The sequence below is a fragment of the Mustela nivalis genome, assembly GCF_964662115.1.
Source record: "Mustela nivalis genome assembly, chromosome: 4".
Taxonomy (NCBI): domain Eukaryota; kingdom Metazoa; phylum Chordata; class Mammalia; order Carnivora; family Mustelidae; genus Mustela; species Mustela nivalis.
In genome coordinates this window covers 140,490,874-140,508,065 of record NC_139023.1, presented here as the reverse complement: position 1 = coordinate 140,508,065, position 17,192 = coordinate 140,490,874, and the positions used below count along the sequence as shown (strand labels likewise).

Genomic DNA, 17,192 nt, shown 5'->3' with positions numbered 1-17,192 from the left:
GCTTTCCTGTTGATAGCACAGGTATATGCTCTACAAGAGTAAAGACATAATTAGAAAAACTTTGATCCTATAAAATACTGACTTGGCATATATACAACATTTGGCTAAGAGTTTTCAATTTTAAAATCATAAAACTCCATTTAAGAAGAAAAAATACTTTTGAAAATATTAACACATATTAGAGTTCCCAATATATGATAAGCACTATATGTCAAAGTCATATCCTAGTGTTCAGTGCCTAATTATAAAAGGACTACATCAAATCTGTAACATTAAGGTATCTTGGAACTGTAAACCCTCAACAGCATCCCAGCCCTGCGACCTCTGCACCCCGCCCCAAACACACACCCATAGGCTTTTACATGTTGTAAGATAAGGCACTCAAACCTCTGAGCCAGTAATTCATGTCATTTCCATGACGCTCGTGAGCTGAGATCACTGGAATAGAATTAAACAAATACCATTCCTGCCTTTATTCAGTCCTCGTGCCCTCAAGTCCTGACCTGAATTCCTTCTTCTAAACACCAAAAACGCTATGTCCAGACATGTAATTCATTTTAAGTATTCTTCATAATAAGCACGAGATATAGCTATTTTATGTTAGTGAACAGTGGCACTCAAAACAAAAATATCCCATAACAAGCAGATTTCTACTCAGTTTAAAGTTCGACTTAAAAAATTAAAAATATTTTCTATTTACTGGAAAATTTCTTAAACTAGACTTAGTGTGTTAGACACATAAGATACATAAAACACAAGTGGAAACCAGTTACACCTATACATAATATACAAACTTACTATTTTCATTTTTTGTTGTCTTGTAGAAAAAGTTGTGTAGAAATTGGGATTAAAAAATTTTTCATCAACATTACTTAAATGAGTCAAATACTTTAAGATTTATTTTTTTGAGAGAGTGAGTGAGTTGAGTTGGGTGTGGAGGGCCAGTGAGGGAGGGGGAGAGAGAGAATCTCAAGAAGACACTGAGCAGGGAGCCTGATGCTGGGTCCAAACTCATGACCGTGAGATTGTGACTTGAGCTGAAATCAAGAATGAGGTGCTCAACCAACAGAGCCTGCCAGGTGTCCCCAAACATGTTTCAAAGATTTGTAGCATAGAATATTCTAAGAAAACTAAATTTTCTCATTTGTCCAAGTTCCTTTAGAAGGTAATTTATTTCTAGAAATTAAAGCACAGGATGTTCACTTTGAGAATCTAAAGAGGAGGAAGATTAATTTAATAAAATTTTAAAGAAGGCATTTAACCATTTTTATTCATAGTCTTACAATTTGCAAGGCAGTTCAAAAGAACACATAGTAATGTTTTCAAATGTTTTATGTGTTGTAAACTCAGAAGTGCAAAATAGGGAAGGTTTTCTTAAAATATTGTCTTTGTGCAAATTCAGGTATAAGTTTAGCTAATAAAATAGCTTATATTAACTCTTTCCCTTAAAAGTTAACTTCAGGGGAACCTGGGTGGCTCAGTGGGTTAAACCGCTGCCTTCAGCTCAGGTCATGATCTCAGGGTCCTGGGATCGAGTCCCGCATCGGGCTCTCTGCTCAGCGGGGAGCCTGCTTCCCTCTCTCTCTCTCTGCCTGCCTTCCTCTCCATCTACTTGTGATCTTTCTCTGTCAAATAAATAAATAAAATCTTTAAAAAAAAAAAAAAAAAGTTAACTTCAAAAAAAATATAAACAAATACTCCTTTAGAAGTAGTTGAGGGTGGGCACCTGGGTGGCTCAGTGGGTTAAAGCCTCTGCCTTCGGCTCAGGTCATGATCCCTGGGATGGAGCCCCACATTGGGCTCTCTGCTCAGCAGGGAGCCTGCTCCCTCCTCTCTCTCTGCCTGCCTCTCTGCCTACTTGTGAACTCTGTCTGTCAAATAAATAAAGTAAATTTAAAAAAAAAAAGTAGTTGAGGGAACTAAAACATGGATAAAGATCCCTACCTGTACCCACACTAATTTTCTCCTACCCCCCTCTTCTACGCCTTATTCATGGTAAATGATAAAGTACAAAATTAAAATTACTCTGTTCTTCATCTGGCCTTGATCATACCCAGAGCTATTTATCTAAACCTAAGCCTTCTGTAGAAAATCAGTGCCCAAATCCTAAAGGTTTCCCTTTACCTCACTGCAGAATTTCCCCAGGCTCCATGCTTGTCTGTGAGTATGTTGATAATTTTCTGGATTAGCTGAGTTGCTGTCACATGGTCCCGATATTTAGCTGCTCTTATCAGATGATCACACATCTTCTCATCTTCTCGTTTGTCTGCTGAATACTGGGCACACAGTGACTTGGATTGGAAAAAAGAAACATCTATTAATACTATAAAAATATGGGAAAAAACTTACAACACACCAGGAAATTCTTTCTAATGGGGAATGAAACAACCAAAACTTTAAAATTATTTTTATATCCCTCATTAACTGAACTGACTGAGATTTAGTGATCTACTACCCTCAGTATAACAATCCCACAAGAACTTATTACTCTGAAATCATTCATAAGACACACTCAAAAGTGGTTTTAAAGCAAACCTAAAAAATTAAAAGAAGCCAATCATATGAAGATTCACGGGTCCACATTACCAAGTAATGTGGCAAGAAGGGGGCTACAAAGCACTCCAGGCGAAGTGACTTAGAGGAAGAATGTTCTATACCAAGAAGGGTAATAATCACACCCACAGTGACAAACTGACTCAGGTAAAGGCACTCAGGAAGAATTTTTATACCTTCAACATTCTCTACTATATCCATAATCTGTCTTGTCTAACCTCACTGGGTAAGAGGAAATTAAAATTACTGATGAAAATTAGAAAATTACTGGATTCCATATTGCCCCAACACCATATACATTCATATTAAACAGGACTAAAATAACAAAAAAAATTAATGAATAGTCCATTTTTTCTTTATTAATATTACACAAATTTAACTATCAAATTTACTTTGTAAACATTTGGTAAGTCATTAAACTTTGATTGAAAAGGCATAATTCTAAACAGAAGAGTCCAAAGTAAGCTAAATAGTAAAATGGCTTAAAGTGTTCTTTAATGGATCCTCCTTTACAATTTAAACAGCAACTTTTCATATCTGACATAAAATCTATAGATATAAATCACATTAAAGGGCTATTCTTTCCCGATTATCAATCTCTGTCTCATTGTGGAACATTAGAGTCACATTCTGACCTTAAAACATGATAAAAGGAAACCAAACAAGAATGTTTTGTAAAGATATAATGAACTTGTATCTATTTTTTAAAATATCTTTAAATCGTAATTTGAACATGTTCTTATTAAAAACCAATAGTATATTCTTTGTAAGACCTATCATTCAAAGTGAACAAGAGATGAAGAATATTTGCTCCAAAATCAAATGCATGTTAATTAATTGGTGGAGTATATATTTGCAATATGTGTATGTGTATGTGCTTGTGGCCAAATGTTGAGTGGAGGTACCCCAAGAAATCCTAATCATCTATCAATAAAATCAAGGGCCAAGTCTAATATTTTCACTCAGTTTTACTTCACATCAACTTTTCTGTTTTCCTATTTTAAGTAACACATAAACTAGATGACATCACAATAATGACCACAAAAATATTTGAAGCTTAACAAAAATATTAGAATCTAAAAAGAAGAGAAGTAGGCATCTTGGGAACTAACAACTCAAATATATTTGATTATTACTTAAGAAATTTAAGACACTACCACAGAATTAATAAATATAAGACTAACCTACATCTTAAAAGAAATTCACTTTCTTGCAGATAAAGTGATAACTGAAGACAGAAACAATTTATAATTCAAGTGACTTATAATTCAAGTGACTATTCCAGCTCTTTAAATGTAAAGGATTACATAAAACAGTATCATATTTGGTCTTTCCCTCCAGATGTTATATCTCTACCGAACTTTATTATTTGTCCTTTGCGTGAAAGCTCAGAGGAATGAATTTAAAATGAAGCAGAATCCTCTAATCCTCTTGTCATTGCTTACTTCTTGATGGTCAAACTTTGTCCTTTATTATTCCTCTTTATGAAATGCTGGCATTTCTTTAAGGTTTTGCCAAATGTTCCTTGGCATTATCATTTACTCACACATCACCTCCTATTATTAATTTAGATCTTTTAAATTTTTCATATCTGCCCTAGCTGTTTCCCTGAACTCTCAGGCCATATGTCTACCTGTAGGATAATCTCCAATTATCCAATAAGCACCTAAAACTCAAAATATACAAAAATATAATTACCAACTTTATCCCAAACATGCTATTATACTTCTGTCATTTGTGACTTCTCAATTTTCCTTCTCGTCATATCTCATCATTTCATTTCAACAACACTCATTTACCTCTTACCACTTATCACTCTTACCACTGCCCTAAAACATCATCATTAGTTTGCAGTTCAGTTCTTGAAATAATCTTATAACTGCTTTCTCACAGCCCCAGAATCACTTCAAGAATTTGACATTTCACAGATACATTTATATACCCTACACCTTAAAAAGTATGTGATTACCTAAAATAATGAACAATTAGGACCAAATTTTACCAGCCAAGACCATGCGTCCTTCTAAGATTCAGCAGTGTGGTATATTATCTTTATGCCCTCCCATGTATCCTATATTCCAGACACCCTCAGATTTTATGCTATTCCCCATCTATCCTTGAGACATTTTCAAGACTTAGGAAATATATTTCTCCTATAGCCTTTGTATGTGAAACAAATTTAATGGTGTCTATTGAGAAGGTAAGTTAGAAACTTGAAGGACAACTACTAGAGAAGAAGAAGTTATTGAGAAAGATAGAAATACAAATACAGGTCCTCTTGATTCTTCAGCAGAATACATAGAACAAAAAAATTCTCTAGGGGTGCCCTGGTGACTCAGTTGTTAAGCGTCTGCCTTAGCATGGCTCAGATCATGATCCCAGGGTCCTGGGATTGAGCCCTACATGGGGGTCCCTGCTCGGTGGGAAGGCTGCTTCTCCCTCTCCCACTCCCCCTACTTGTGTTCCCTCTCTCTGTCAAATAAATATATAAAATCTTTTTTAAAAATTTAAAAAGTTCCAAAATAATTGAAAATTAAGCATTTCAACTCCAAATAACTTATGGATCAAAGATAAAAATCACAAGCAAAATTACAAAAATTTGTGGCAACTGGGTGAGACAAATTCAAAGGAAAATGTATAGCTTTGCATGTATGCATTTTACATGTATACATTTATATATTATAAAATATTAAATATTTAAGGAAGAAATAACAAAAATCTTAAACTCTTTTCATATGGTAGAAGCCAAGGAATACAATGCAATTTGTATTACAGGAATAGAAAACTAAAAATCAATTTATGTAAATAAACACAAAATCCATAACAAAACATTAGCATTCAGCTATACACAAAATAAAGTATACATCATGATGAAGAAGAGTTTATCCATGGAATGCAAGGTTGACTTAATATTTGAGTATCAATCAGTATAAGTCATCATACAACAAAAAAGGGAGAAAAACATAATCTCAATAGTTTTTTTTAAGCATTTTACAACTCAGAAGCATTTCGTGGTTTTTAAAAAAACAAACAAACAAAAAAACAAACAAAAAGACACTCCCCAAACTAGTAATAGAAAAGAGACTTTTGAAACCTCAGGAAGCACATCTATGAAGATCATTCAGTTAAAACTGTGGATAAAACAAGTATGTCTCCTTTCTCATGACTTCTACTCAATACTGTAACAGGGTCCTAACCAGTTCAAAAAAGAGATAAAGAAAAGAAATAGGGTGCCTGGGTGACTCAGTGGGTTAAATCTCTGCCTTCAGCTCAGGTCATGATCTCAGAGTCCTGCGATCAAGCACCGCATCAGGCTCTCTGCTTGGCAGGAAGCCTGCTTCCACCTCTCCCTCTGCCTGTCTCTCTGCCTACTTGTGATCTCTCTGTCAAATAAATAAATCAATAATCTTAAAAAAAAAAAAAAGAAATAAAAAGATGGTTTGGAATAGAAGGAATAACATATTTATTTGTAGAGACATTCATGTACGTAATACTCCTAAAGGTTCTGGAAGAATTATAAGACTTCTAAGTTGACAGGTTTCTTGGATATAAGGTCAATATAATAAAAATTATTATGTCTATATACTGACAATAAAAAACTGGAAAATGAAAACAATACTATTTACAATAGCATTAAAATATAAAATAAATTTTAAAAATATAAAAAGCTATACAATGAAACTTTTATAAATCATTGCTAACAAAAATTAAGGAAAACTAAGTAAGTGAAGAAATAGACAATGTTTATAGATTCTAAAACTCCATATTGCTAAAACACCTTCTCTCTTCAAACTGATTTTATAGATTCAACACAATCTTAAATAAAAGATTAAAAGCCTTGGGGTGACTGCGTGGATCCGCCAGTTAAGCATTTGACTCTTAATTTCAACTCAGGTCCTGATCTCAGGGTTGTAAGTTCAAGCTCTGTGTTGGGCTCCACACTGGCATGGAGCCTACTTAAAAAATAATGAAAAACAAAAATAAATAAAAAATAAAAATTTCACAGCCTTTCTTATGGATATTGACAAGCTGATTCTCAAACATATGTATACTTATACAAAAAGAAAACAATTAATGACAAAACAGTTTTACCTAAAAAAAAGAAAACTGTAGAATTTAATTGTATAATGTTATAAAATGTGAAACTAAGAACAGTTTAAGTTGTTAAATAAAGAAGGAGTAACTTTTTGACAACTGATACTAAAATATCTGGCCACTCACGGGAAAAAAAAAAGAAAGAAAGAAAGAAAATTGTCTAACCTTCACACCATAAACAAAATGTTTAATTCAAAATGAACTGAAGATCTAGATATAAACACTGTAACACTTCTAGAAGAAAATATAGCAGAAAATCTTATGACCCTGGGGTAGGCAAAAAATTCTCACATTAAAATTCTTAGACATAAAAAGAACCATAAAAGAAATTCATAACCATAAAGAATCTGATATATTATGGGACGCCTGGGTGGCTCAGTTGGTTAAGAATCTGATATATTAAACTATACCAAAATTTATAAAATCTTGTCTTTAAAAGATACTATTTAGAAAATGAAAAGATAAGCCACAAGATGGGACAAAATATTCACCATACATCTAGCTAATAATTTTCCTAAAAGACATATGAAGAACTCTCATGAATTAATAAGGCAAAGAAGCCAATTTAAAATAATAGGCAAGGGATTTGAACAGACACTTCACAAAAGATATACAAATGACTAATAAGTAAATGGCAGGATGCTTAGTCAACAGGGAAATTCAAATAAAGACCACAATAAACTATCACTATATACCCAGTAGAAGGGCAAAATTGAAAAGGCAGACAATATCAAATATTGGCAAAAATGTGGAACAAATGGTATCTAGCTGGTTAGAGTGCAAAATCCACAACTACTTCAGAAAACAGTTTGGCAGTTTCTTGCAAGTTTAAAAATATACTTACAACACCACCTAGCAATTCCACTCCTATGTATTTCCTCAAAATAAAGAAAACATTTTCACAAAACTATGTTGCATGATAATTCCCATAGTGCTTTAAGAACCAGACACTGGAAATGATCTAATATCCACCTATCCATGAATGGATAAAGTAATACTATTTGGTAATAAAAAGAAACAAATGAGTGATATACACAAGGTGGATGAATATCAAGAACTATACGGTGACCAAAAGAATCCAGACATTACAGAACCTACTATATAACTCCACTTATACAAAGTTGTAGAGTATATAAAACCATCTCCAATAACAAAAACCAGATAAGCAGTTGTAGAGATTGGATGTATGTATGTGAAGATGAGCTAACCACAGTGAAACACAAGGGAATTCTCTGAGATGACAGAAATTTTCTGTGACTTGACTATGACAGTATATACAAGTATATATATACAAGTATACAAGTATATACACCTGTCAAAACTCATTAAAGTATATATCTAAAAGGAATGTTTTATTATATACAAACTATATTTTAATAATGTTTATTTAAGAAGTTTTTAAAAAGTAAATAGGCAAGGTACTGACAGGGAAGAAAGTAGTTAAAATATTCATCTCAAATAAATCTGCACATCTATGAAATAGGTCAATATCCTCCACAAATCAATAAAGAAAAAACAGGTAACCAATAAGGAACTAGGTAAGAGACAAACAGATATCGCAAAAACAAAAAACAAAAACAAAAACAAAAAAACTTTAAAAAAATATAACAAGCAGAAGAAAAGATATACAGCTTCATCTGTAAATAAAATCCAAATAAGAACACAATGAGGTTACCTCTACACAACTACTAAAATACTAAAATAAAAAGTACTTGTCAATATTTTATGACAACATGGAGTATAGAAATAGCTACATTTTGATATTGATACACACCTTTGGAAGACACTACAGCAATAACTATTAAAATTGAAAAGATAAATATTTACAGTCAAGTAAGTGTACCCTACAGAAATACATAAGCATGTACACCAAGGACTTGTAAATCGTCAAAATCACACTCTTCATTACAATTAAAAACTGGAAACAACCTATCAACAGTAGAGAGACTATGAAAAACTATCATCTATTCATGTAAGGTATGGCATACAGCACTGAAAGTAAAATAGGAAAATGTGACAAACTGAACAAATTGCACAAAAACAATGTTGAATAATGCCAGATCTAAACACACACTTTATGATTCCATTTATATCAAGTTCAAAAATTGTTAAAGAAATTACAATACTAAAAGAAACACACTTAGAAACCCAAAGTTGGCAGCATCACAATGCCAGACTTCAAGCTCTATTACAAAGCTTTCATCATCAAGACAGTATGCTACTGGCACAAAAACAGACACATAGATCAACGGAACAGAATAGAGAGCCCAGAAATAGACCCTCAACTCTATGATCAACTAATCTTTGACAAAGCAGAAAAGAATATCCAACAGAAAAAAGACAGTCTCTTCAACAAATGATATTGGGAAAACTGGACAGCCACATGCAGGAAAATAAAATTGGACCATTTCCTTACACAACTCACGAAAATAGACTCAAAATGCATGAAGGACCGTAATGTGAGAAAGGAATCCATCAAAATCCTTGAGAAGAACACAGGCAGCAACCTCTTTGACCTCAACTGCAGCAACTTCTTCCTAAGAGCATCGCCAAAGGCAAGGGAAGCAAGGGCAAAAATGAACTATTGAGACTTCATCAAGATCAAAAGCTTTTGCACAGCACAGGAAACAGTTAACAAAACCAAAAGACAACTGACAGAATGGGAGAAGATATTTGCAAATGACACATCAGATAAAGGGTTTGTATCCAAAATATATAAAGAGCTTAGCAAACTCAACACCCAAAGAACAAATAATCCAATCAAGAAATGGACAGAAGACATGAACAGACATTTCTGCAGACATTCAGATGGCCAACAGACACATGAAATAGTGCTCCACATTACTCGTCATCAGGGAAACACAAATCAAAACCACAATGAGATACCACCTCACACCAGTCATTATGGCTAAAATTAACAAGTCAGGAAATGACAGATGCTGGCAAGGATGCGGAGAAAGGGGAACCCTCCTCCACTGTTGGTGGGAATGCAAGCTCGTGCAACCACTCTGGAAAACAGCATAGAGATTCCTCAAAAAGTTGAAAATAGAGCTACCCTATGATGCAGTAATTGCACTACTGGGTATTTACCTTAAAGACACAAACATAGTGATCCAAAGTGGCATGTGCACCTGAATGTTTATAGCAGCAATGTCCACAATAGCCAAACTATGGAAAGAACCTAGATGTCCATCAACAGATGAATGGACAAAGAAGATGCGTATATATACACAATGGAATACTATGCAGCCATCAAAAGAAATGAAATCTTGCCATTTGCAACGACGTGGATGGAATTAGAGGGTATTGCGCTTAGCGAAATAAGTCAATCGGAGAAAGACAATGATCATATGATCCCGCTGATATGAGGAAGTGGAGAGGCAACGTGGGGGATTTGGGGGATTGGAAAAGAATAAATGAAACAAGATGGGATCGGGAGGGAGACAAAGCATAAAAGACTCTAAATCTCACAAAACAAAGCGAGGGTTGCCGGTTGGGGGGGGGCGGGTAGGGAGAGGGTGGTGGGGTTATGGACACTGGGGAAGGTATGTGCTATGGTGAATGCTGTGAAATGTGTAAACCTGGCGATTCACAGACCTATACCCCAGAGGCTAATAATACATTATATGTTAATTTTAAAAAATTTAAAAATTAAAAATAAATAAAAGAGGAACCTAAAAAAAAAAAAGAAAAGAAAAAAGAAACCCACTTAAGTATTGAGTGGAAAACAAAAGTAAAAAAGTCATTCCATAAAATCAGAACAGTATTTAGTTCAATGGGGCAAAAAGGGGTTATACTGGATAAACACACATAAAGTGCTTCTCAGAAGCATTTTCAGTATCAAGAAAAGGAAGTAAATTAATAATGTTAAATGCACACTGTTTCTACAGTTAAGTTTCAGTATGTTTTATGAGAAACAGATTATAAAGCAAATTTTCATTAAGTCTGCATATTATTATGAAATAAAAATAAGTTTAAAAGTTCAAGGTTAAAATCTTAAAAAATATTATACAAGCCTTTAATATTAATTAAGCAACTTAAGTGTGCTGGTTTTACAAATTTTGAATTTAAACTTTTTTTAAGAAACATATACTTATTTTTAAAAATAAAAAAGTAATGACATATGAAATTAAAAGAAAGGTCTTGCTTCCACCTCCTCCCTACATGGCTAGTTGTTTTCTACAGGGGTAATCACTATTAATAATAATACATTGTTCCCATATAAATGGAACCAAACTAGATCATACCATATCAGGAGCTCCAATTCTACCTTCTTTCTTTCTCATGGCTACACATAGGGTATTATATTTTTAGCTAACTAAACATGCGTACTGGTAAACACCTTTAAGTGTATACTACCTTAATTCCCAATTTGCCTCCAAATCTCTTACACTATCAATTACTTATCTCATTGGAAATCATGTAAAAGGGAAAAATGACTTAAAGGACAAGTAAAGAAGCTTTTCAATATTTGACTTTTGAAGGTCTTTGTATTTGATCCCTTAGCTCAGATGAACAGTTTAATAGTTAAAAAAAAAAAAAAAAAGTTATCCACAGGAATCTTACAAAGGCTCCTGAAAAAGACTTAGAAAAATGAAAGCTTAAAAACCTCAACAGCAAATGAAAGTCAACCAAAGACAATGTGTGACAGCCACCTTTAATTCTGAAGTGATTCCTCTGTCATCCAACGCCTCAAAGTATTGATTTCTCTCAGCATGAAAAAGCCTAAGCCAATGAAACAGATACAGCATCACCCCCACCATAACAGCATTCAAGGTTACAACAGGCAGAACACTTATCAAAATATCTCTATGATTTCTTATTGTTTTAATGGACTGGATAAAATGTGTTGGGTTCTTATCTCAACAAACTGCAGTCTTCAAACATTTTAAAATAATTTGGAGATTAATATGGATTTAAATGTTTTAATTTAAACTTCTAATAATAAAAAACTTGTTTTAAAATGCTTTTACATGTCATTTGTAAAAGCAAGTCAACAATTAAGAGGGTTACAGTTTTCATTTCTTTGTCAAACACACACACAGTATTGTTTTTATTCAATTATTAAATTTCATTACCTCATTAGAGTTATTCACAATTAAAAAATCACAAAATTGTTAGGTAAATAACAAATTTCGTGTAATGGTTGCATATATCATATGCAAGTAAATAAAGTATCATTACCTGTGATCAGTAAAATTAACAAGGAATTTAAACAGATAGGGTTAAACCCAATTAATTACATTTTTAAAAATCATAACATGAGGGGCACCTGGGTGGTTCAGTGGGTTAAAGCCTCTGTCTTCGGCTCAGGTCATGATCCCAGGGTCCTGGGATCGAGCCCCACATCGGGCTCTCTGCTCAGCGGGGAGCCTGCTTCCTCCTCTCTCTCTGCCTGCCTCTCTGCCTACTTGTGATCTGTCTGTCAAGTAAATAAATAAAATCTTAAAAAAAAAATAACATGAGACAGAAATATATCATTGCAAAAGATTATATAATTATACACAAATACATACACACATGGAGAAAAACTGAGAGTTACAAAGTCTTTTTGCTAATCTGCACAAGAGCTAAAAGATGTAAAGCAAATTCTATCATCTTTTAGCTCAACATAATTACCTAATAGATTTTTTTAAGTTATACAGAACTAGAGCCTCTCAATTATATTAGGCTAATCACAATAAAACACACTAACTACGAACAGCTAAGACTTACACTTAAACTTCAAATTAAAGTATTTTAAGAACAAACATGAAAAAAATCAAGACAAAAAAATGATTCATTCTTATAAAAACATACTTAACACTATTGTTTAGAACACAGATTGTAGAGCCACAAAACTTGAATTTAAATCCCAGCTCTGACACATTCATGCACAGGCAAATTATTTAAAACCCTGTGCCTCAGTCTCCTCATATAAGAAAGGATATAACATGACATGTTTTGGGGAAAGGATCAAATAAAAATAGACATGAAACAATTAGAACTTGCCAGGCATATAGTAACACCTGACATTTATTATAGGCTTAGTCATGAAGTGAACAAATTACACAGCAAACAGTTCTTTCTTCCAGCATCTCATTGGAGTTGAGAAACAAGGGATTAAATGTAATTACAATATGAGAGAACTGCTTAATGGTATATATAGTATATTTGAGAGGAGCAAGAAAGAACTGTTTAGAATCTGAGAGTTTTACAGAGAAATGAAAGCCTAAGTAAACTGTTCACCAAGAAGGAAGGGCTTAAGACAGAAAATATAAAATACAGCCAAATGAAGAGGCAATGAAAATAAGAGAACAAGCTCAAATAAATACCTCTTTATTTTCTTAAAAGATTTATTTATTTGAGAGAGACAGAGAAAATGGACAAGCGGGGCTGGGGGACAGAGGGTTGAGAGAGAATCTTAAGTGGACTTCCCACCTTCTGTGGAACCCAACATGGGGCTTGATCTTCTGACCCCAAGAGATCATGACCTGAGCTGAAACCAAGAGTTTGATGCTCAAATGACTGAGCCACACAAGTGCCCCAGTAAGTAACTTTTTAAAAAGAATAACAGAATAAGACATGTAATTTACACAGCCCTTCCTTTTTAAATCCCCTAATATACACTTGCTTATATTTTCCTTGTACAATATTATAATTTGTATGACATGTATATCTGGTCATTCAGATGACTACAATATATATTTGGTCTTCATCCACAGTCCCTGGCTTGCAGCTCCTAAAATTCTTTGAATTTCTTAAATTTTGAGAGTTCTAAATGTATCTTTTGTTATGTTAATGAGGTGCCTTTTGGACCTGGCCATAGGGTGGGGGCTGACTGACAAGAAAACCAACCATGTGATTAAAGTTTTTTTGATTTTCAGTTCCCACCCCTCCCCTGACTTCCTAGAAGTGGAAAGGAAATGAAGACTGTATCAGCCAATGGCCAGTAACTTAGTCAAACATGATTATAAAATGAAGCCTCCATACAAACTCAAAAGTAAATCTTTTGGGCCTCTTTTGAAGAGCTACAAAGCTTGAGGAGCCAGATGGCTTCCACACACCAAGCTCCAACCTTAACAAGCACTGAAGCTCCTTTGCTCAAGACCTCACCCTACTATCTCTTCGTCTGGCTATTGATTCATATCCTTTATCATATCCTTTAATAAACTGGCAAAAATATGTTAAAAGTGTTCCCCAAGTTCTGTGAGCCACTCTAGCAAATTAATCAAACCTAAAAAGGAGCCATTTGGAACCTCCAAAATGTAGTCAGTTAATCAGAAGCCCAGGTAGCAGCCTGGAGCTTGGATATCAAGTAGAGAATGGGAAGCAGTATTATATAACTGAACCCTTGACCTGTGGAATATGATGCTACTTCTGGGTACAGTGTCATGTCAGATCTGGGTTGAGTTCTTGGACACCCTCCTATCTGAGAAGTGCTTGGGTTTGGGGGTGGACTCCCACTTCCACTTTAGAATTGGGTTTAGGAACCCTAAAAGACCTTGGGTGCCTATATATTTTTACTATTTCCTTAAAAGAAAACTCTTCCCCAAAGGTTTATATAAATCATTTCACATATAGTTAATTATATCATTTAGTTGAGTACTGCTAACTGTATCACTTAGCTGAATACTGTTAGACTGCTATAAGTTTTTCTTCAAACGTACTGCTAATATAGACTAATTCAAAATGACACAACTGAATATGAACTGGCTTTTAGGTACTGTTATCAAGCTATCTATAATGAAGAACCACTTTTTTATTATACTTTTATAAAAAAATGACACTTCAAAAAATATTCTGACAAATCCAGACATTCAAGCTACAAAAGTTCCAAATATTTATTTAATTTCTGTACTCAATCTCTTTGTGGACTAGTGGACTAGTTATAAACAGTTTGCTCAGCACACTGCATCTAAGTAGCACTAGTATAACAGATGAATTGGAGGAAACTATTTTTATTGACTCAAGAACTGCCATCTTCCTTTTCATGATAAAATAACTGATCTTATATTCAGAGCTTTACATTGCACACTAATAACCCACAAATAACAAAAGCCAAATTCTAATTTCATGTGCACAATTTTTAAGTGATAAGTAAATGAAATGCACTATGATGACTTTAAAGTTAGCTTATTTTCTTCTCTATCTTTAATTTAAAATTCACTAAGAAAAGGCAATTTTTACATTAACACATGATTTGGTCAACGGTTAAGACAAGCAGAACATATGAACTGAAATCTTAAAAAGAGACTTGATATATCCATAAAAATATATTCAGATCTTTTCTTAGAAGAGATTTTTCAATAGCAGTAAGAGGTTCAGTCTTCTATCAAGACTGTATTTTAGGGGCGCCTGGGTGGCTCAGTGGGTTAAAGCCTCTGCCTTCGGCTCAGGTCATGATCTCAGGGTCCTGGGATCGAGCCCTGCGTCGGGCTCTCTGCTCCTTGGAGAGCCTGCTTCCTCCTCTCTCTCTGCCTGCCTCTCTGCCTACTTGTGGTCTCTGTCTGTCAAATAAATAAATAAAATCTTCAAAAAAAAAAAGACTATTTTACATTATTATAATATACTGGAAGTTATAAAAACATGTTTCATTTTCGATTAAACTGATCAGTGCTGCTCATAGTTATGAGTTTGATCATATCTATGCTATAGTTCCTTTGTTTTTTTCTAGCTCCTCACCTTTAATAGAGTTGCTAGCAATATTTCTTTGTTTACAAAAAGCTAAAGATGCATTATTTAAAATTTTCAAACCACGGCAGAAACATTGCCTTAAAGTGGCCTTTCTTTGCACCAAAAATGGTAACTCCTTCAGTTTCACAAATTACTCTAAAATGTAAGATTTTTATTTCTACTTTTTTTTTTTAAGATTTTATTTATTTATTTGACAGAGAGAGATCACAAGTAGGCAGAGAGGCAGGAGAGAGAGAGGAGGAAGCAGGCTCCCCGCTGAGCAGAGAGCCCGATGTGGGACTCGATCCCAGGACCCTGAAATCATGACCTGAGCCAAAGGCAGCGGCTTAACTCACTGAGCCACCCAGGTGCCCCTATTTCTACTTTTTTTTTTTTCCTATTTCTACTTTTTTAAAAGATTTTATTTATTAGACACACAGAGAGAGCACAAGTAGAGGGAGCAGCAGACCCGGGGAAAAGGGGAAGCAGTCTCCTGACAGAGCAAGAAGCCAGATGTGGGGCTTGATCCCAGGACCCTGAGATCATGACCTGAGCTGAAGGCAGACATTTAACCATCTGAGCCACCCAGGCGCCCCATAAAATGTAAGATTTTTAAAAAATATGTATGTGTGTATACTTATACCGCATATAGGTATGCATATGGTCTGTACAAAACTTTCCCACAGAAAACTGAGAGCAAAAAATGTTGTGACCCAGCTATTTAAGTTAATTTCAGTTATCCAGAAACTGAAATTGAAAGTGAGACAATCGAAAACACATCCTAAAAAAAAAAATAAAAACTCTAAAAGAAGTGCACTTCAGACTGAATACATCGGACTCTGGAAATATACTGAGAAATGTGACTGCATAGTTCAGGTACAGAACATATTGTAGAATATATATGTTAAACTGGGTTGGGCATCTCCCTTAAGGAATGTGATGGTTACATGACCAATCAACCTGGGGCAAAAAAAAAGGAGAACCTCAGAATGAAGAACAAGCAATATTCTCATCTCTCCAAGACTGGAGGCAGGTGCACCTATACTATTGTAAGAAGAGGGAATACTGTCAAAGGAGCTCTCTCTGTGGAAGAGTTGAATCAGCTCCTTGCAAGATGGCAAAGGGACAAAGCTAGACAGATCAAGAAAAGGTCAGGAGAAAACATCCTAAGCAGAACCACTGCCTGTGAATTCCAGGAGATACAGTATCTTTTACTGAGTTATTTTCCGTTTCTGCACTGTGATATTCTCCTATCACTGCTAAGCTTATAAATGAGAAAAGGAAAAGTCTATGCTGATACAATGAGCAAAAAAGGATAAGGAAACAGCAACTCATTCCTAGAATAGCCATTTGTATGATAGTAAGAGATGACTTTCAGGACTCCACAGAGCAGTAGCCTGGATCAAGGCCTTATGGCACAGGTGACAGCTCTAGATGTACTGTGGGACATGGAAGCATTCCTTGGATATTCCCAGAGATTACTTAGAATAGAAAAAAATGATCTCCCTTTTGATACTGACAACACTAGCTATGTTGTTATACACTTAATATGAATTTACAGTAATAGGTGCTTTACATTTATCAAATCCCAACTACTCATCAAAATTACTGTAAGTAGGCACAATTACTAACCTGATTTTAAGATGAAGCAATGGTGCCTTAGTTCACATAACTAGTAAGTGACAGAGCCAAGGTTAAGGGACTAGGTTATCTCACTAGAAAGTCAGAGCTATATTAATTGGACCATAATAACCACATGGTCTCAGGTGCCCAGGTGGCTCAGTTGGTTAAGTGACTGCCTTCGGCTCAGGTCATGACCTAGAGTCTCAGGATCGAGTACCACATCAGCCTCCCTGCTCAGCAGGGAGTCTGCTTCTGCTGCTGACCTC

General features: G+C 34.6%; 1 protein-coding gene across 2 annotated transcripts in view; it reads right to left on the bottom strand.

Annotated features, from left to right (window-relative positions):
* Positions 1-17,192, bottom strand: part of LRBA (LPS responsive beige-like anchor protein) — a 730,800-nt gene that overhangs the window by 371,300 nt on the left and 342,308 nt on the right. For both annotated transcript variants that reach the window (XM_082728100.1, XM_082728101.1), the window contains exon 37: positions 2,125-2,291. In XM_082728100.1, the coding sequence (XP_082584226.1) occupies positions 2,125-2,291 (167 nt within the window). The remainder of the gene's footprint in view (positions 1-2,124; positions 2,292-17,192) is intronic.